Here is a 21,149-nt window from a genome sequence, read left to right as displayed (position 1 = left end):
GCCCTGCAGCCGAGATAGGGGCACCTCTGGGGAATGCAGTTGAGAAAAAGGAAAACACCTTGTGTAGCAGCTGTGAGAGGGAGGACTAAAATAACAAGTGAGAGAAGCAGCCCCACAGACATTCAGATCAATGCAGAAGAAGGGGCAGGAGGTGCTCCAGACTCTGGAGCACAGCTTGCCCTGCAGGCCCTGGAGAAGCCCCTGGTGAGGCAGCTGTGCCCCTCGGGACAGCCCGTGGACTGTGGTGAGCAGAAGCCCACACTGCTTGAGGACTCCATGCCAGAGCAAGTAGATGTGGCCAAGAAGAAGTTGCAGCTTGTGGAGAGCTGGCCCTGGAGCAGGTCCTGGCAGGACCTGCAACCCCATGGAGAGAAGACCACACTGGAGCAGTGTGTTCCTGATGGATTGGATCCTTCAGGAAAGACTGCCAGAGCAGTTCCTGAAGCACTGCCATCTGTCATCATGGTGCAGCAGAAGAAGATCAGGAATAGGAAGGAGTGGCAGAGATGAAGTATTATAAACCAACCTCAACTCCTCTGCCCCTGTGTCTGCTTTCCTGCACCACTCAGAGAGAGGAGTAGAGAAGTTAGGAGTGAAATTGAGCCTATGAGAAGGAAGGGTTTGGGGGGAAGGTGTTTTCAACTATGTCTTACTACTATCCTACTTTATTTTTATTTGCTAGTTAATAAAAATAACCTGCTGCAGCACAACTTTCCCTTCACATAGTGTTGTTGGTAGTGTTGGCTTCTGCCTACTCAGTACTCAGGAAGGTGCCCAAGTCACCTTTCTGCATCCTGAACATCAGCTTAATGGAGAGAATCCTCTTGGAGGCACTCTGCAGCCTGAGCTTACTGAAGCAAGTAGAGGTCAATATGATCAGCTGGCATGTGGACAAGAGACATGACCAGTGATGCAGTCACCAGCTTCTGGAACCAGAGGTTGTGTTTTGCCATATCTGGTTCTCCTAGGGATCCCATGCTTTACTGTGCATGCACAAAACCATTAAAGATGATAATATGTGCAATGATGTACAGGTTTCACTGACAAAAAAGCTGAATTCTTGTCTTGCCAGGAATGCTGGGCCCCTTATTCTGGAGCAAATATTGAGAATTTTGCAGAGGGGGGCAAGGTTTGAATCTGGTAGAAGGCAGCTGTCAAGCTAGAAGGAAAAGTATTTTTCTTTACCAAGGAGCATCCACCATCTAGGAGAGGAAAGGTAAAACAACTCTGTGTCTCTGTTTCCCTTTCCATGGAAGGACTTCAAAGAGGAAGGAGACTTCTCCTGAGATTCATGGTGGAATGAGAGGGAGGGAAAGAAGGGTTCCCCAGCTGAAAGGGATAGACTTGTGGTTTGTGAGGCTAGGACAGAAAATGGGAGACACAGGAAGTTTCTCAGCCAACAGCAGGGAGTTGTACCTGCATACAAAAACCCCTGACACCATGATAACTACACAGAAAATGTGTATCTGTTGAAGATCCCATGGCTGCCTACTTGGGCTGAGCAATTTTATAAGAATGGCCTATCATGTTTGTACCCAAATGTCAGTTTTAAAGTAAAGAAGAACTTGGCAGAAGATTTATTTATTTGTTAGTTATGCATCAGATCAGTTCTAGTCCTACTTTGCAAAGAAATTCCTGGGATGTGCACAAGCTCTCCTCTCTGCCCTGGAGAGTATAGGTGCTCTGGTCTAGTCTTCCTCAGCAGCTGGGTTGACAATTTTCCCCAGAAAGAGCAGACCATCAGTGGTTTTGTCGATAAGCATTATCAGGAAGGGCCTGTTGAAGGTGATGTGAGGAGGAGGAGGAAATGGTAGACTGTATGGTACAACTTCTAACATAGTTGCTGCAGCAGCCTCTGTGCCATTCTCTCTGACATCCACCGTGGCCTTGTGAATTGCCTGCAAGGAAACAGAGATTATAATCCAAGTGCAGAAGAGAGAGAAGCAGCTGGGGGAAATTTTGCTTGCTTTAACACTGTGAGAAGGTAATCCTTAAAAAAAACCCTACAGAATGAATGTAGAACTTGTGTGAAAAAAAGACTAGTGTTTCCAAGTTTGCTCTGAGTTCAGGAAAAGTTTTCTTCAACAGTCAGAGTCAAACATGCCTGCTTGCATAGACTGAGCAACATAGAGAATATTTGTTATTCTATTGTTTCTCAGAGTAACTGAGACACAAAAGAACAAAACAGGAGAACACATACGGAACACAAAAGAAGAATTTTTTCATTTTGCATCAATTTCTGTGTAAGCAAAATAGTTCTCTCTGCAAAAACAATAGTGACAAGCTTTATAGAGTGTCTTTCTGTAACACAGCCAATGGATAAGATTTTTCAGGACTTTCTGTGGTAAGTATAGCAAATTCATATTTAGGCATTCACATGAGCTATTTCATTGGTTTTGGACAGCCCTCTGTTTTCTTCCTTCATTGTCTGCAACACATCTAAAATTTCCTCTCATGAGTCTCTGCTTACCTTCACCAGTTTACTTGGCTTTCCAGGCATTAATCCCATATCTACAATCCAGGTGTCTCCACATGACATAGGGAGGAATGTGAGGAATCACAAATAATATATGATGGAAGGACCTCTAGAGGCCATTGAATGCCACCAACCCTCCTGCACTGTGTCACCTCTGACACCAAATGAGGTTACTCAGGATTTAATCCAGTCGGGATTTGAGTATTTCAAAGGACAGAAATTTCATAAATAACCCATACTATTTTTTGATCACCCTCATGGTGAATTTTTTAATATAAAACCCAATCAGAATATCCCATTTTCTATCTTTTGTGTGTTGTCCCTTAATGTATCACAGCTGATCTGCAAGAAGAGTCTGTGTTCATCTTGCCTCTACGTTTCTAATAAATGTCTGCAGCCAGTGCTAAGAACCCCCCCTTCACCCTCCCTTCTCCTGACTGGCAGCTCCAGCTCTCCCAGCCTCTCTCACACATGCAGTGCTGCAGCCACACAGCCATCCTGCTCACCCTCCTCTGGACTCCCTCTGCTCCAGGCTATCCATGTGTCCCTTGTCTTTGGGAGCCCCACACTGGATGTGTTGAACTCTAGGGGTAGTCTCACAAGTGAAGGAGAGAGGGAAGGCTCACCTCCCTCATGACACAAGGCATATACTCCTTGGGACTCTAGAGAAATCATTTTGTCTGTCTGCTTTCTCATTTCTTGCTTGTGAAATGGGGCTATCCCTTTCCCACAAGTCTGTTGTCCATATAAATTCTGAAGTGCTCAGACAATGGAATAATGAAAGGTTTATACACAGTATAAGAATGACTGTTCCCAGACTTAGGTCGTTACTATGATTTTTGTCATGCATTGCTTCTTTAACACCAGCTTTTTGTGAAATTATTCCTGCTATGCTTTCCAGTTGTTTTCTCCTCCAGAGACTTTCAGCAAAATTTGTAGGATTACTGTGCAATAAACAATTTAATATTAAAGTGTAGGAATAGCAGCCATTTGATGCCTAACCTTTTCCTTCCTTTATTACCATCATTAAACAATGGCTACACTTCAGAGGTAGGATCAGCCTATTTGTAGGATCAAACCTGCATACAAATAAGGCAGAAAAATCTCTTGATTACCATCTCTTACATACTTACTTTAGAAACCTTCAGAAGATGATTTTTTGCCACTCCAGAGAGATCAGCCTGATCACTGAACACCTCTGCCACGCCCATTTTCTTAAACAGGCTCTTAACATCATAGGAACCGGAGACAGAGAATCTTGGAAGATCTAAGTAGATATTTCTTTTCAAAAATAAATAAAAATGTGAGTTTTTTATTGCAAGATCTCTTGAAGCACTAACTGTTGCAGGTGTATATCCATCCCAAATACCCATGGAGCTAAGGCTTGGCTTTCTAAGACATGAAAAATCTCATGTTAGAGAAGCAGAAACTGAGGTACCTGTCCCACCAGCCAGAGGCTGATCTGGGGTGCAGGGGTAGAGTGATGGTTTATGAAAGTCACTGACTGGAAGGCATCATTCAGACTGGAGAAAAAGAAATTGAATTTTCTCTTTAACTAGATTCCTCCTACTGAAGGCAGGTTCCTGAGGGCAACCTACCCATGTGCAGGATCCTCACAACTGGGAGCTGTGACTGGGGGAGCTGAGAGGGTTCCCCTTTGGCATGCAATTACATGATAGCTTGTCTGAGTTAAAGAAGCTGAATAGTGCTTGTTCCTCAGAGCTGTACTTGGAACTCATAATGGTATCCTAAGTTTTACCTTTCCTAGATGAGTAGTTTTAGCCTATTCAATATTTAAACAAAGCCAAAATTAAAATATTACCTTTTTTCAAATGCTCTCAACCAGCTAGACACTGTTTCTTTTAGCAGAGCATCTTCCACCTGTTTCATTGTCCCTTGATCAGGCAGAACAAAAAATGAAGTAACATTTCCTATGTATGGGATTTCTACTACCCAGCAAGACAACTTCTCATCCCTGTGGACATTAAAGTTCTTGTTTTGATGCATCATTTTGACCTTAACAGAATTCTTGGCATCCAAAAAGAAGTCATCATCTCTCGTGTTTAAACTGTTGAAAGGTCTTTCCCAGGAGCCTTTGGAAAAAAGCATGAGTATAGAATTGAAATTAAAAAACGGGACTAATAAAGACATATCACATTAATTGATGCTTAAAATAATGTACTTGAACCATAGAGACAGCAACAAGCCTAGCTCAATTTAAGGATGCTTGGTGCCTGGACATGGAAAGAAGCTTCATCTCTTTTCAATGGTTTTAATAAAAATCACACAAGAAAAGTATAAGTTGAGGCTTGCAGTGGAAAAGAGATGAATCTTTGCCTGTTCAGATAATGGTAGATCCTTCACAGGCTCCAACTATACAAGCTTCAGGCTCATTTCTTTAATGCAATTGTCATCTGTGTTTGACCATGTCCTGCACAGGCAAATACCTGTGCCTTTCAACAAATGATCATAAGTTCTGAATATCTTCAGCTCTGAACCTGGTTTAAAATTTATAGGACATTGATCAGTACTTCTGCTGGTTCTGTTATTTTCTCATTTTTTAAAAATTTCTCATTTAGAAAATGATTCTTTATACCTGTCTTTCAAATATTTTCCTGTGTAATTTAAAACCAGAAAGATGTGTTTTAAATTAGATGATAAGATGTGTTCACAATGGGGAAAAGTTTTGTTTCTTAGAACTTCCACAGCTGATTTGTATAGCTGCTAGCCATGTCTATCACTCACCTCTAAAGAAAACGTAGTTAATGAGAACCATCACTGTTTCCGGATCAAGACTCTTGACTAAATCAACAATTTTGCCATGTGTTTTTGTTTCCACGTACATATTGATTTCCTTTATAGCCTGTGGAAGATTCTGGAAGTTACTAGAAACAGGTTCAGCATGATAAAAATTTGTGACACCATTTAAAAAGTTTTGAAGCAATTCCATTCGGCTGTCTACAAATAGGGCATTGCCCATGTTCAGTTGGTCTTCTCGGTGAGGGTCATTCAGCATCTGGAGGATATGCTGAAATCCCTCATGAATCTCCTGCTCCTCCATCCGTGTCAGGTTGAAGGCAAGGCCTTTCTGCAGCTCTCTGAGCGTGTTTGATCTGGCCCCCAGGGTGAGCATTGCAAAGGCAGCGGAGATACTCAAAGGAGAGAAGAAAACGTTCCCGTCGCCCACGTCATCTCTGATCTGCTTGTAAAGCTTAAATGCAAAGTCAGCGTTGCTGGGGGCTAGCTTGACATAAGGCAAGTTTTCACGATCAGCCTGGGACTGGTCTGCTGGCACTGGTATTTGTTGTACCTGCTGTTGACCCTGGACTTGAAGTCCAAGAAACAGCAAACACAAATACAGTGCACACTTCATTGTCCTGAGCAGTCCTGTTAAGAAAGAACAAACCAACTTTTAGATCTAGAGAAGGTTTTCATTACTGGATAAAAAGATTTTGTATTCCATTCATTACTGGATAAAAAGATTTTGTATTCCAGATACTGATTTTCAGATATCAGTCATTAGAACTACTCTTCTACTTGGCCTCTGGAATGGACTGGCCTACAGTTTATTTCTAGTCAGTTTTCTTAGTTTGTGACCAAGAAGCAAAGGAAATAAGACAATAATCTTGTGTTGCCAGGGAAGAATCAGCTTTCCTGAGGTATTATGTGTGAAATAGTTCTTGCTTCTGAATAGCATGGTCTCAGTGCATTCCTCAGTGCCTTGGGGTGCATGGCTGAGCTCCTGCATTTGCACCCATCTATCTGGTTAGTACTGTGGCAGAGAGACCAACTTTTGCTGATATGTTTCTGTGGTACCCATGGTCTTATTATGACTTTGGTTTTCAAGCCTTGAAGAGATAGTTATAGCAGTTTATAAAATCCACCTAAATGCTCAGCCCTTAAACTGTTTATATATTTCTGCCTCTTATATAACAGCTCTGACTGAAGACCTATATTATTTCAAGACTTTACCTTAAGTGTTACAGCAAATTGAGGCTAAATTGAGAAATTTTTTTTGACACTCTATATTGCACATAAGATATCCATAAAATTGCAAAGCTCAAGACTCAGGAGCTGAGGAAAAGCTACAGTGGAATCTGCTTTGCTGTGTATATGTAATTTGATAACCTTTCCTTTTCCTTCAACCAACATAAACAAATTCTACATAACCCCACAGTCTCTCTTCTGTCCTTCTGGGGGAGGAATCCTGCAACATATTGGAGAAAAATGCTCTCCATATAGTACCACACCTGAATTATCTCAAATGACAGAAACTCAAACCCATGAAGCAAGCAGTGGCCCTCAGGGAAATAGAGATGGTCTGAATACTGTTCATAGCAGCTGTATACTCATCCTGGAGAATGAGATTCTGCCCAGAATCTGCCTCAGGCTGTGTGTCTAATGCCAGGTTCAGGTCTTGTACCAGACTTATTATGAGGAGTTGTAATTTCCAGGTTTCCTCTTTTCTGGATATTCATTATGAAAAACTGGAGATATGAGGTGTTGAAGTGCTGAGTATGGGAGCTATACTCAGCATGTCTAAAATGTTTGGTATATGCACAATGACTCAGGAAAAAAAAAAGCAGTCTAGCTTTTAGTAATTAATTTTGTTCTGGTAATGATTCATTTCATAATTCTCCAAATCCGTCTTTGAGAGAGACTGATTTCTCTTCCAGGCCACTTGACTGCAAGTAGCCTGGCCTTTAAGCATACTGGACAGAAATGAAGCTACTCTCATTAGCCCTGCGTCGACCTGGGATAGTTGGGACATTGAGATTTTAACTAAATTTATTCCTCTGGGAGCAGAAAAAGGCTTCGTTCTTCATCCTGGTACTAACTGTTGGCTATTCATTTTGTATTTCACATCCCTATCATCCTGTCACTATATCTAGGAGATGGATCGCTGAATGAATTTTGTTTCAAACATTCAGAAAATGCTTCCAGAAGCTAAAATAACTTCCAATTACTATACAAAACAAATTAAGCAGTAAATAGAAGGGATCACACACAGGATAAATTCAAAGACTTCTAAGAAAGTATAGTATGGTACTTACTGTGCTGGACTTTTCTTTCACAGTGCTTCTTCCCTCATTCATTTGCTTTCTAGTATTAAGGTAATGTCCCCTGGTAAAGATTAAACAGGACAAATAAGAGTTATTTGCAAAGCAAAGATTAAGTAAACTATTTTTTTCTGGATATCAAATATTTAAAGTCTTTTTCCCATCACACGGCCAGAATGATGCCAGCACCTAGGGCTCTAAAGGGAGAGAAGGATCAGAAACTTTACTACTCTTGGCTCAAGCTAAACTGTACGTAAAATTGCTTTACCAATAGCTGTGGTAAATCAGTTCCTGCAAATAGAACTTGAGAAGAACTGTAAAGCTAAGAAAAAGCCAAGAACATGGATGCCCTGTCCCAATGAACTTCCTGCACAGGATACCCTGATGCAACAATACCATCTAATTGAGTACCCAAGGCAGCAGCAAGTTTGTTCAGGTATAGCTCCACCCTGCCCTAAATGTCATTATTTGATGGGCTCAGAACACTGGTCAGCTTTTTGAGGGACCATTGATGAATATTTTAGAAACTACTGAAGTGAAAAGCAAAGCACAGCATAGCTTGAAAAATAACTGAAATAAGAAAACAAATGACAGAATGAAATAGTCAAACTTTTCCACAGCAAAATGTTAACTGGGGAGAAGAGAGAAGATCTTAACCCCTTGTGCATAGGATAAGCATAAATTACATATATATCATATGTATCTTACACCAGGATCCCTCTCAGAGGAAGCTGAAGCAGGCACAATTTAGCTATTTAGAAGGTTATTTAAGGATGAGGTGCATGGCACTTATCCTAATTAGCAATGACTAATTATTTCCATTGAGTGTACATGATTTCGCCCCAGGTAAACTTACAATTTATCTACACATAGGAATCAACCATCATTGTTATTGCTATGTAACTACTCTCTCTTACAAGACAGAGGCAGGGTTGGTCAGAATGTATTCCTACAGAGTTTTTTTTCATGATATGTGCAAGTACCCAGAAAGTTTATTGCAGTATTTTGTAAAATGACCAAGTCTCAGGAGTAGCAAGTATGCTGTTGCTTAACTCTAGCAAAGACAAGATATTTCTCTCAAGCCTAGGCCTGCCTACATAGATAGCATTAATCTTTCAGCCCAGTTCTAATGCTTGGCTAACCATCTAAAGGATGCCACTGTTTCTTGAGAAGAATTTCTGGGCACAGCAAAGCAGCTGCATTGATTCCTCTCCTTTCTCCCAGGAGATGCAGCAGCACACAGCATGTCAGGGAGGGAGTGGAAAGTTGCTTCTGTCCCTGCTCACAACTCCCAGGCACCAGATCCTCTCACCCTGGCCTAAGTGTCTTCCTAGATAAGGTTAAGACACACAAATGACCATTTTCAAAGAATCAGCTTCCCAGCAATTTCAGACAGGTCAGTATGGTTAATGAACCCATCAGTCACGCCCAGTCCTTTGAAAATCTCCCTTAGGTCATAGGTGGCAGAAATAGAGACTCTTGGATAATATATGTTGCATCTGTTGAAGGCAATGGAAAATGAGGGTGAATTACCCCACACAGTCACACATATCACCTGCATGTCAGCCAGGAAAAACACAGGGAGAAGAAAGCAGTTTGTTACTTCCCTGCACCTTCCTATTGTTGAAAATGGCTGTGTCCACAGAACATGGGGATATGCAAGGCCAAACTAGAAATTTTGTGTAGTTTTGCAAAGGAGAGCCATCCAGGGGAATTGCAAAGAAGAGAGTGTGGAGTTCCTGGGTGCTTTGAGATAAGTGGTGTCTGGGACAGGGGGACTCTTGCTCCAGGAACAGGGCAGTTGTATAAAGGACTGACAGACATGCTTTTCCCATTGGCCTGATAATGGTCTATATGGAAGGAATTAAGGAATAATTTAATTATTTCTCTTTCTGCTCTCCCCGACTCTGCTCAGTTATGCAATATGTGTGTTCCTCCTTACAGGAGCAGTTTCATCCCATATCATTAACTTATTTCTGTTGCTGCTTGGTCATCAGATTATCATATTTCAGTTGCTGCTTGGTCATCTGATTATTATATGCTGGCTTTGCTTGTTATATTTGAGGGCTTTCCAGGGCAAAGGATTTCTGACTGTATAAACAAAAGATCAGTAAGATAAATGTGTACATTGCATGATAAATCATCATGCAGCTATCTCTTGCTCCCCTATAAAGATATATCATTCAAGGTATGTCTACAAAAGTTCATCTAAATTGACTTCTTGACATATGTAACTCCATTAAAATCAGGAGATTGGTATCATTGCAAAACTGGTATAAGTAGTACTCCTTTCAGTACTTTTATCTTTTTCTGTAGAGGGCATCCCAAATATACTTTCCATGTCGTAGAAATACTTAATCCTTTTCTCCTCAAATAATGAAAGTGCTCCCATTTCAAAAACCAGCATAGCTAACAGAAAGCAAAAAAAGCTGAAGGCTAAGCAAAAGTCTGTGACAGAATTGGGAATAGAAACTAGATCTTTTCTACTTTGTTTTTAACTTCCCTCACCAATGCAGTAGGAATCTTTTAATTGAATTTTCATATAAACTCTAGAAGTCTGCTAGAAAAAAGCTTTATAAGCAGAACCAAATACTCCATTTTTCCTTCTGTGCTATATCTCAGAAGAAAATAAAGCTTCTTTTTTATCAGGTATGATTCCTTTTCTCTTAACAGACATTTTACCTCAGATGATTATTTCATCAGTGTTCAGAAAATAATCTCCTAGCATTGAATGAAAAAGTGTTTCCAAAAGCATACAAGCATTTAGGCCCTGATGTGAATTCCATTGAAGTTAATCAGCCAGCACTGTAATGCTCAATATGGGTGATTTGTCACTGACAGCTCATCTCAGATTTTCCTGATATATTTTCCATTAGGTTCGCGGATAGTAGAGTTGTAGACATACTTGACACTACCAAAGATTTTCAAAACTAGTTGTTAGAAGTTTTATAAAAAACACTCAATTAAAACAGGGGTGTAAGTAAGTAATAGTAAGTAGACCAAAATTTTGCTCTCAAAATGTATCTTAGCTTGACTTTCTCTTTTCAAAAGATACATCAAACTCAAGTAGTTAGGACTATAGACAAAACCCCTGAATTAGTAACAATGGTACAAGAACTTAGAGACGGCATGTGTAACTCCCAGAATTAAAATAAAGGAGAGAAAATGAAAATTGCTGTGCCCTCCTGAGTGCCAGTGAAGTCAAAAGCCATCCCTTCCAGCACCTGAGCCTGACTGGTGGCTCCAGAGACCAGGGAGAGCAGAGCAAAAGCAGTAGAGAAGCTGTGCAGGGAGAAGAAAACACTTGCAGGGTTCTTGGGCAGTCGTTTGCCTATAAAACTATAAGGAAGAGTGTACATTTCTGAGGACTATCCATTGGCACCACCCAAAAAGATCTGCTGCTCCTGTGGAGCTTAGTTTTCTTACTCTTGTGGCCCCTGAGCTGTTGACAGTTAAGGACAATAGGCTCACATGCACCAAAAGAACATTTCATGCAGTCATGGATAAAGAAAAAGTAAAATTTTAATTTCATATCTGGGTACCATGCCAAAAGCAACTCCTAAATTCATCCATCTGGCCCTGTGAGAACTTCCATAGTTATTAATTTATCAGGTTAAAGCCACATTCGTCATTCTGATTTGTCAGTAAAATAACTTCTAAACATGTTTAGCAATCAAAAAAAATGAGTTTCCCTTTGGTCTGACACTGAGAATGAATTGATCACCTAGGATTTGATTATTTCTCTCTGGCCCAGAAGTAATTTGGCAGTAGTATTACTGCAGTTGTACTCTGCTTTAACATCACTGCCAGGTCTGAGGAGTGGGGAGCTATGCTCTTTATCACCTCCCCCTCTGCCTGCTCTCTCTGCCTGCCCCTGCACAGCTGTTGGAAGGATAGCTGCATGCTGCTGGCCTTGGGTGCTGAGCCTTTCTCAACAAGAGGTCCACCTGCCAAAGGAGACTCTCCAATGGCCTTTTTCTGCCAGCTTGTTCCAGTTTGCAGCATCAGGCCACACTTAGCAAGCAGCTGGGTCCTTGAACTAGTGACAGACTTTCTGGATCGTAACAAAAATCTTGGTTTTGATATTTTTAAGGAGGAAAGGGGATAATGGACAATGCCTATGCTTCCACAGTAAGTTGTATAACATTTTAAATTACATTTGAGTTCATTTATGTTACAACATAATTAAACTTTCATATTTTATTCTTCATGGTAGTTTCCATGTGCTCAGCTTTGAAGTGTTTTTGGTAACTGCATCATCAAAGTGTTGCAGTATCATCTAAAGAGCTGCACAAATCCTTAATGAGGAGCAGCCTTTTGAAAATAAGCACTCACACTTACTGTGAAAATAAGCATACAGAATTACAGCAAATGCACAGGACTAATCAGGAGAGACCACCCAAACACATCTGTGCTAAGTACATGGGAGTCTCACAGTCTGTGACTTGATGTAGTTTTGAAGGGCATTTATTGAACTGCCTAGTCTTATTGCACATCATGGTCTCCAGCTCCCTCATTTCTGAGAAGTAGTGAAGGACTATCAGCTTCACCTGGAACTTAGTGTTATTCAAAAAAATGCAAATTGAGAGCAGAGAGGGAGCTTGTAGGGCTGAGTGATGAGGGGACACTTTCCCACTCCCCTGTTGTTCACTCTGGCTCCATTTGTCCCAGTACAAAGAGCAGTTTTGGGGAACAGACCTGGCCATCAGCCTGCAGACACATTTTTTATATTTTTGGTACAGTTCAGACACATGCCACCATATGATTCTTCCAAACATGTTCTAAGCATGTGTCTGGAGTTAGCACAGGCCAAGAGCCATTTCCAAGAAGTAGATGGGATGCATTGCAGGGTCAGAATTAAGCAACGTGGATACAACCTGTGACGAGGCAGCTGACCTCATGGTGAGAGAACAGACCTTAGGGCTTTTTATTTACCAGCATAGAGGTAAACTCTGGAGATAGGATTAATCTCAATGTTTGGTTTCTTCCTCTTCCTGATATTCATATCCTGTCCTTTCTGAACGTCCACTTACAAGAAATACAAGATTAAATCTATAACACAATGCCAATAGAAACTTCTGGATATCTAGCCAAAACATTTCCCAGCACTGCTTCCACACAGGGTGTTTGTGTAGAGTTTGTTTCATTAATGGCCATCTCAAGGAAGCCAATACAATATGGGTGGATGCCATCAGCTGAATGTCCTAAAGGAGAGTCTGGAATAAGACTTGACCTTCAAAGGAAGTGCCCAGGCCTGGTCTAAAGTGACTGACTTTCCCAGTGTGTAATTTGCAGATATGCCTTCCTTCTACTGGAAACCTACCAATGTCAGAAGCCAACCTGTAGCTTGCAGAGAAATAATTTGGATTTATCCACTCAAATGGTATTTACTTACAGTATTTCAACGGAGTCTCTCAGCTGTATATTACCTTGCTTTTCAAAGATGGCCCTGATCACTAAAAGGCTGATTTATCAAATGCTTCACAATGCACTAATAGGTTTATCTCAGTGGTTATTCTCTATGGAAAGATGAAGCAAAAAGAATTTTTTGAAGAAAGACTGTACTCTTTCTGATTTTTTGGGAAAAATAAAATTGTTAGTAAGTGTTGGGATATGATTTTAATGACAATGGACAATAATTCCATAAAATGCAATTCAAATCAATAAGACTAGCCACTGACCAGTCATTTTTCTGTTGGGTTTACAATTTTTTCCATGAAGAGGATGGTCTGAGTATACTGATCAACAATCAGCAGCAAGAATGGATGATTGAATTTAACAATGGGAGGAACAGAATAAGGAAGAAAATCTATGCTGCTGGCTGCCGCAACCTCTGTGTCATTCTTATGAATCTTCAGCAGGGCCTTGTGAGTAGCCTACAATAAAATAGAGCAAGAATTAATGTATGTGGAAGATGTGGTGTGAAATTATTCAAATTAACACAAAGTTAATTAAACTACTGCCTTTCACAAAAATTGCTGGTAAGCCAGGAACCAGGAAGAAGGGCCCTACAGCTCATTGTGTAGTTTTCAGCAATGTTGTCTCAATAAGCAAATATTTACACATTCAGTGTTCCTCACCACGACTGTGATCAGTGCAGAGCTTAGCAACTGCACACCTTGTGGAATTATTTGAAAGTAAAATAGCCAAGCAAATTCAAAGGGAATGTCATTTTAAAAGGAAAAGGAAGTGGGGCCCCAGAACTGCTCTGTAAGTATTCCTAACAGCACATGCATTACAGTTTACAGAAATGCATTACAGTTTACAGAAATTCAACCTGGCTACCAAATTTTTTGTTAAGTTATTGTTGGGCATGTTTAATCCTTTTATTTTACTAGTCCCAAAATACTAGAAGATTGTAAGTGATGTTTTCAGAATAGATATAAAAATGCTAGTTTTTAACTTCACATTATTTTCAGTAAATGGGATGTTTTCCTCAAGTCTGGTCCATTTTATATTTTTAGCACTCGACAGAGCCTTCAATGGTGAGAGCAGTTTCTAAATCCTTTAAAATTATAGAATGTACGTTAGAAAAAGGCCACTTTTTTGGTGGATATGCTGATTGAAGACATGTCCAACACAGTTACTCATAGGCAGTTCTTTTACATGCAGAATATATGTTGTGTTTAGTTTCCTGGTTAAATGCTAAACCCACCCCTCCATCTACCCTCCTCCTTTGCTTGTCAGACAAAAGTAAATATCCTTATCTCCAGATCTTGGAGAAGTCTGAGGAAGTTTAAAGGGACTTTATCAGCTAAATGTTCTGTTTCAAGTATTAGCTAGCCCTAGCAATAAGTAAAATTTCATAGGTGAACTTAGGGTAAGGGAATTAGCTGTTAAGGAATCCATAGATGGCTGTTTCTGCTGGTAAACTTTTGAAACCTTCACAGCAGGGTTTCCTGTGATTCCAGACAGATCAGCCCAATTAGAAAACACATCAGTTACACCCAGATTCATTAAGATGCTCTTTAAGTTATAAGTGCCTGAAATTTATAGTTTTGGAATACACAATTCCATCCTCCTGTCAATTAAAAAGTAAATTATGGTATTCTTGAAATCAGAAGACACCTTGGACTGAAGATTCCTAACCTGATGGTGGTTCTTCTGTGCTAAAATGCTAGCTTTTCATCTAAGAAACGTGGCAAGAAAAAGAAGATAGGAAGATGCTGGTCTGGAGGATAGAAAAGTATGGAAGGAGAAAGACATCAGTTCATATTTCTTTTATAATTTTCCAACACAGTCACTTTCTGAGACAGTAAACAGTAGTGCTGCCATCATTTTTGAGACAAAATTTGATTTCTTTTTCAAACCTTGAAGGTTCTGCTTTTGGAATTCACACCCCAATCCCTCTGAGGGATCTGTCGCTATGTCACAGTATTACTACTCAAAATATTTAGCTTGAGACAAAGGAAATGGTGCTACTTAGCATCAATTAAAAATGTATGAGGGAAAAAGAATTAAATTTCCTCCGAGATATTTTCTTTCATTACAAGGCAATTTTCTAAATTTTTCTGATTCTAATTTTTGCTGAAAGTATCAAATCATTTGGTCTGATCCTTTATACTACTTCTATTGTTTAAACCTCCCATCAAAAATATAAAATAGTAATTGTAAAACCTGACCATAGCATTCAGACTTTGGATTCTGACTACCTCGATTCATCAAATCAAAATTCTATATTTACCATCTTTGAAGAGATCTTTGCCATTTAGAAACTGGTTTTTGTCAGGACATGTTCCAACTGTTTCATTTTTCCTTTATTGGGCAGAATAAACAATGCTGTAACATCTCCCTTGTAAGGAATCTGCATCACCTCTCAAGATAGCTTCCTGTCGGAGTAGGCTTTATAAAATCCATCTCGAATCATCATTTCCACTTCAACTGAGGTCTTTGAATTCACATGGAAAAAGTCCTTGTGAGTCCTCTTAATATCGAAAGGATTTTCCCAGTAAGCTTAAAACCAAAAAAGAGAGAATGGAATTGAATACTTATTTCAGTGAGGATATATTAATATTGTTCAGAATAAAGTACAATAAATAAAACTATATCTGAATATTTACACTTGGAAATAAAAAGCATTCAAAGTTTATTAAATGTCTTATTCTCTTTAATAATTAAATATCACAGGTTAAATTTTGTATGGATTTGTACACAATCTTTCTAAAGTCAGATAAATTAAATGAAGTAACTTCATCATATTATCTTATTTATATTTGAAACAAATGAAAACTGACCAGAATCCAGGGATTTGCTGTTTTCAGAATATTGCTTATAAAGCAAGTTTCACAGCAGATGCCTAGCTTTTAAAAGGTAGCATGTTGTGCTCCTCACATGGTTTTTTTATTATGTTTTTCACCTTGTAGCACTAAGGAAAAGCTTACATGCTAGAAAAACAAAAACTTTTGGACTTGAACATAACTGCAGTATGGTAAATGGAATAGGGCCTCAAGGTCTTTAGTCCTCAAAATGCTTTGGCCTTTATGTTTATTCAATTGAATTTTCTATGATATTTTATTTTGTAATAAAAAAGGTCATTCACTAAACAAATAGACTGGGATTACAGCTTGCCATTCTGTAAGTATATATTTTTGGCTTTCTTGTTTTTTTAATGTTGAATAGAAATAGCTTCATTTGAAAAATAAATAATGGAATGTAAATGCCACAATATTCTGGTTACTTTATAAGTTTAAGCCTTCTCCCTTGCTCTCCAGGAAAGAAATTTACTCTGGTATGGTGCTCAGACTAGGAAACCTGAGATTAGGTCACCCAAATTTATAAAGTATTTGAAATAAAAAGCATTTTTTTATTTTGCTAAAAGTTCATAATTTCCAAATATTTTCTAGATATTCCTTTATGTTTGGGAAATTCTGTGTATGTCCTGCATGCTGGTACAAATGAACACCCAAGAAGTTAATAATTTCCAAAGCAATACATTCAAATACCTCTTGGGACGTGTGTAATATGATGACAACTCCAGAGGTACCTACGCATGTAATAGTCATGGACTGTAAGTAAATAAAAGGTTTTGGCAATTTTTGTTAATCATCATCATCTTCAAAATTTAATTTTCTAATTCACACATACAATGTGAAAACATTTTGATTTTTAAACTAATAAGTGGATGAAGTCTGACAGGATAATTTAACAATGCACAAATTCCCTGGCAATTCCCCGAGCCTGAATATTGCAAGTAAGTGAACTTTTATGCTTAGAAATCTAAATATATGCTAGAAAAATTTAGATGTGGAAGAGGTTTCAGAGTTGAAAACTTTTGTTTTTTTCATAATAGTCGCATCTAAACACATATATTTAAAAATTATTCAAAAATAACTTGGTGTACTTGTTTTACTTCAGGTGAAACAGCACAAAACAGATGCAGTAAATAGCATCTATGTAACTTACCTTTGAAATAAATGTAGTTAACAATTACCATCAGAGTGTTTGGATCAAGGTGCTCAAGTATTTGGTTTATATTCCCATGAGTTTTATTCTTTACATAATCATTGATCTCTTTTTTAGCTTCAGTGGAATTCTGGAAGCTAGTAGAGGCAGCTTTTCCTCTGTACAGTTTTTGATGCCATTCAGAAACGTTTTCATTGCTTCAGGTGTTTGTCCATGAACAGGGTGTTGCCCATTCCAGCTGCTCCGGGCTGCCAGGGCGGTTCAGCACGCGGAGGAGCTGAGGAAAACCATCACATATCTCCTCCTTGTGGATGTTGGTGAGGCTAAAGGCCAGGCCACCCAGCAGCTGAGCCTGGCTACTGCCAGGGCCAGAAGGGCAAGGGCAGCAGACATGCTGAGTGGGGAAAAGAAAAGGTTCTTGTCAGGTTCTTGAGTGGTTGCTTGCCTGTAAAATTGAAAGGCAAAGTCTCTATTGCTTGGGATTATCCTTTGGCAGGACTCAAGAGGATCTTCCTCAAGAGCATGCTGCTCCTGGGGTCAGTTGCCTTAGGCTGGGCCGTGTGGTGATCAGTCTGGGTCAGACTGTGGCCATTGGGGTGAAGCATGGCCACCAGCAAGTACAGTGGGAGCATGGCCATCATTCTTCACAGACACTGCGTGGACAAAGAACAACAGGTTGGATGCTGGAGGCTGGCTGTATAGACACCTCATCTTTCATGTCTGCTACTGCCTTCAAGTGGAAATCACTGTTATGTTGTGACCTCCTCCATTGCTATTTAAATCATTGTGCTTCTGAATTTACCTGTAATTCCTATCCATTGCTGCCTACTTCAGTTCTGCTTTAGCTACAAAAGTTCCTTGTTAGTGGGGAAAGAAACATGTGAGTATTAAAGGAAAATAAGAGTCTAAGGGAGAGAAGTAGTGAAAAGGTTTTTGTTTTGTTTTGTTTTTTTATTGGCAAAACAACACATTAGAAGCCTTCTGATTAACTATTTTGTGCTTATCTCCTAAATCCTCTGGGGATTATTATGCTATTAGCATACAAATGATTATGTTATAAAATAGTGCTACACTGCTATATCAAAGGAAAACAATACAAGATTGTAGAAGTCAAAAGTCCTATTTTCTCTTATTTCTGACTCATTTTACAAAGCAGCTAATCATAAGAGCTGGTAAAATTTTTCTGCTTCAAAACCTGATTAAATCTGAATATGTTTGTCTATTTTAAATGACCATTCATGTGCCACTTGTCTTACAGATGTGTTCCTTCTTGTGTGTATCCCACATCTGGTTATAGGAAGGTGAGACCATTAGTGTGGACTTTGCCTCTCCTGTCTTTCCAAGCTTCATATCAGCAGGAAAGTATTGTTTTGTAAGGTAAATATGCCTTAGGCCAGAGTAGTGCTCAGCAGCAAGACTGGATCAGGACATCTTGAACATTAGTAGCGACTCTGACCATTTTTTTTCTTTCTTTGTTTACTGCTTTCTTTTTTACCAATTAAACCAAGAACATGCTGAGATGATTTGTGGTGTGTAAGATGCTTTACCTCTCAGAAAACAAGAGCTATTCCAATTAAAAATATTGTACCAGTAACTAGAAAATCTCCAAATAGTCTTCACCTAATGTTTTGCTTGAGACAGAACAGCTTCAGGCAGAAGATCACAAGCTACCTGCTTGCCCCCCATTCAATGGAAAGGCATTCAAAGACATGGATTCAGCAGAGCAGATGACATATTTACTGGGATTCTATCCACCCTGGCACAGCACTCTGACCACCAAGATTTGGGTGAAAAGGAGCCAGCTTGTCTTTCTGCAGCTTTGCTCTGTGTGATCCGGGTAAATTGGAATTTACAGAGGACATTGGCATAGCAAGATCAGTTTGTGAATTCTGTCTGAGTCATCTTAGTGTATGCAAGACATTTACTCATTCACTTCACTTTTGGTTATCTGATTGTAATCTTTAAGGAAAATTAGTAATGATAAATAAAATTGACAGTTGAGGAGTCAGAACACTTCTGTTATTGAAGCATATTTTTTCTAGATGTTTTTGAGCTATTTGGGATAAATATTCAGAGTTATACTCTGTGGAGCTGCTGTAATGAATCCCCAGAATTTGCTATTCAGTATTTCTTGAAATTAAGTTCAGCTGTCATTTGAATACTTAGAAACTAGGTTTCACCTTTGAAAGCAGATGTGCTTTATGACTCACTTAGCTAAATACCATACAGCTGGGTCAAAATCATTATGGTAAAGATAACTGTGTACTTACTTTACATTCAGAGGGCTCGTGCTCTCAGTGGGCTGTGCTGTTTCTTGCTGCTTTACTCATACTGCTGTTTTCCTCTGTTAAATATTACATGGCTTCAGATACATATTACCTAGAAGCACAAAGCTGAATGCTGATGAATCCAGTGTTCTTGGACCTTGTATGCGTATGTCCACATCACTTCACTCCAAACAGAGAAAAGACCACTGGGCCCAGGCTGGTCAGTAGAACACAGTATTACATCCCAAAGGGTATGCAACTCCTAAGCAAATATTTATTGGAAATGACACTTTGGTGTCAAGAGCAGCTACTCTGCCCTGTGTGCTACCTGAGATGAATAAAACCATTCATCTGGAAGCACAATTTTGCCCAGCACTAAGCTCTGAAGGCAGAGTGAGGGAGCTACAAGGAGCACCACTCGTCCTCAGTCATGCTACCCAGCTTACTGGACTCCACTTAAGTGTCAACATCTCATCTTTTATTTCTACACAGTAGAAACCCCACTGGTTGCTACTCAGAAGTGAGCAATGGCTTCATAAATAAAGAGGGTACCTCATTCGGTCTTGTAGGAATGGTGAATTTTAGGTATGTGGCAATTTATTGAATGGTCTCCTCACAATCAAATGATTCTTTCTGTGTCTCTATTAAGGACCACCTAGCCTGTCAAGATCTGAAAAGTACTTAATGTAGACTTCAGCACTTGCAAAATCTGTATAAAATATGTGCCATTGCTGCAAGTGCCCGAAGACAATCCTGAACAAATGAGACTGCCATAAGGTATAGTAGCAGCAACCTAGTCTCAAATGCATCAAACAATAGCAAATGATGGGAGAGAGTAACCCAGAAATATTAACCAGTAATAAATAAAGGCAGTCTCAAACTGTGAGTCTCACCCTTCTTCTAAATATGTATTTCCCAGGAATCTTCCAAAGGAAGAGGAAGATAAGTGCTGTAAAGCAGGTTTACCACCATTCACCAATGGATGAGCTTTCAGATGCATGGTTTGATCAGCTAGCCAGGAGAATGCCTGCTTTGTTTTTCTATGGCTCTGCTACATTTTGCAGAGACAGCACAATCCCCTTGATACTGTAGAACCAAGGAGCTGTGTATGTAAAACTGTGTAAGCACAGCAGTTCCCAGCTGTGCTGCTTTCAGTGGTCATTCTTTACCTGCTGGGATCCATGGCCTTGGTGACACAGATAGGTTACCTGCATGGTATTTACAGACTCAACACTTTTTTTTCCATTTTTCCTTTTTTTTTTTTTAATTTTGGAATATAGCTTAACACTGCATGTTTGCTTTAGATGCAGCCAAAGTTGGCTGTTAAGTATTTTGATTTTTAAATTTGTATTTTTTCTTATTAGAGTACCAATTGCTGTTGTCCCTTAGAACACTTGTGAAGGTTCAGGTGAGGCTTGATGGAATAGTTTTATTTTTTTGCCAGCCGCAAACATTCTTCATTTAAATTGAATGAATGTATAAGCCAGAATGCCCAATGGCACAAATGCAGTGTTTCAGGGAGAATGAGAGAGGTGCTCATGGTGCTCCAAGACAGGCTGTTAGTGCTTCTGGGCACTTCTTTAGTCATAGACATGAGCAGCATTAAATATTTGCACTTTTGTTAAACATTACATGGATAAAAAATCTCCAGCAGTCTGAGGATACAGATAAATGCTGATGTAGCCATGCAGAGAAGGTAGAAGTCGGTGCTCGCTGGGCCAGCTGGCTTTAATGTTTGCTGTCCCCAAACATGCATTACAGCCATCTGCAAGCACACTCTGAGGAGGAGAGGTCCATGGCCATGAGCAGCTGCACTGCCAGATACACCTCCCTAGCTTATTGCCAGCTAGTGACACCAGTGCTAAGGCATCTCCTGAAGTGTGGTATGGCCTGCACTGCAGCTTTAGATTTTTGACCATGCAGCTTGGGCACCTGCTTCAACAT

General features: G+C 39.6%; 1 protein-coding gene and 1 pseudogene across 1 annotated transcript; both read right to left on the bottom strand.

The window, feature by feature from the left end:
* Window positions 1-1,565: 1,565 nt before the first annotated feature.
* Window positions 1,566-7,609, bottom strand: LOC110481170 (alpha-1-antitrypsin). The gene is made up of 5 exons (XM_021549643.3): window positions 7,531-7,609; window positions 5,222-5,863; window positions 4,299-4,569; window positions 3,610-3,757; window positions 1,566-1,898 (listed from the first exon to the last, which is right to left on the bottom strand). Exons 2-5 carry the CDS (start codon window positions 5,847-5,849, stop codon window positions 1,689-1,691), a joined length of 1,257 nt encoding a protein of 418 aa, XP_021405318.2. The 5' UTR covers window positions 5,850-5,863; window positions 7,531-7,609; the 3' UTR covers window positions 1,566-1,688.
* A 5,611-nt stretch (window positions 7,610-13,220) lies between these two features.
* Window positions 13,221-19,342, bottom strand: LOC110481180 (alpha-1-antitrypsin-like; annotated as a pseudogene).
* Window positions 19,343-21,149: the final 1,807 nt, after the last annotated feature.

The sequence above is a fragment of the Lonchura striata genome, chromosome 6 (assembly GCF_046129695.1).
Source record: "Lonchura striata isolate bLonStr1 chromosome 6, bLonStr1.mat, whole genome shotgun sequence".
In the NCBI taxonomy this organism is placed as follows: domain Eukaryota; kingdom Metazoa; phylum Chordata; class Aves; order Passeriformes; family Estrildidae; genus Lonchura; species Lonchura striata.
Note: the sequence above shows the minus strand (reverse complement) of the source record. Positions and strands in the feature narration are given on the sequence as shown.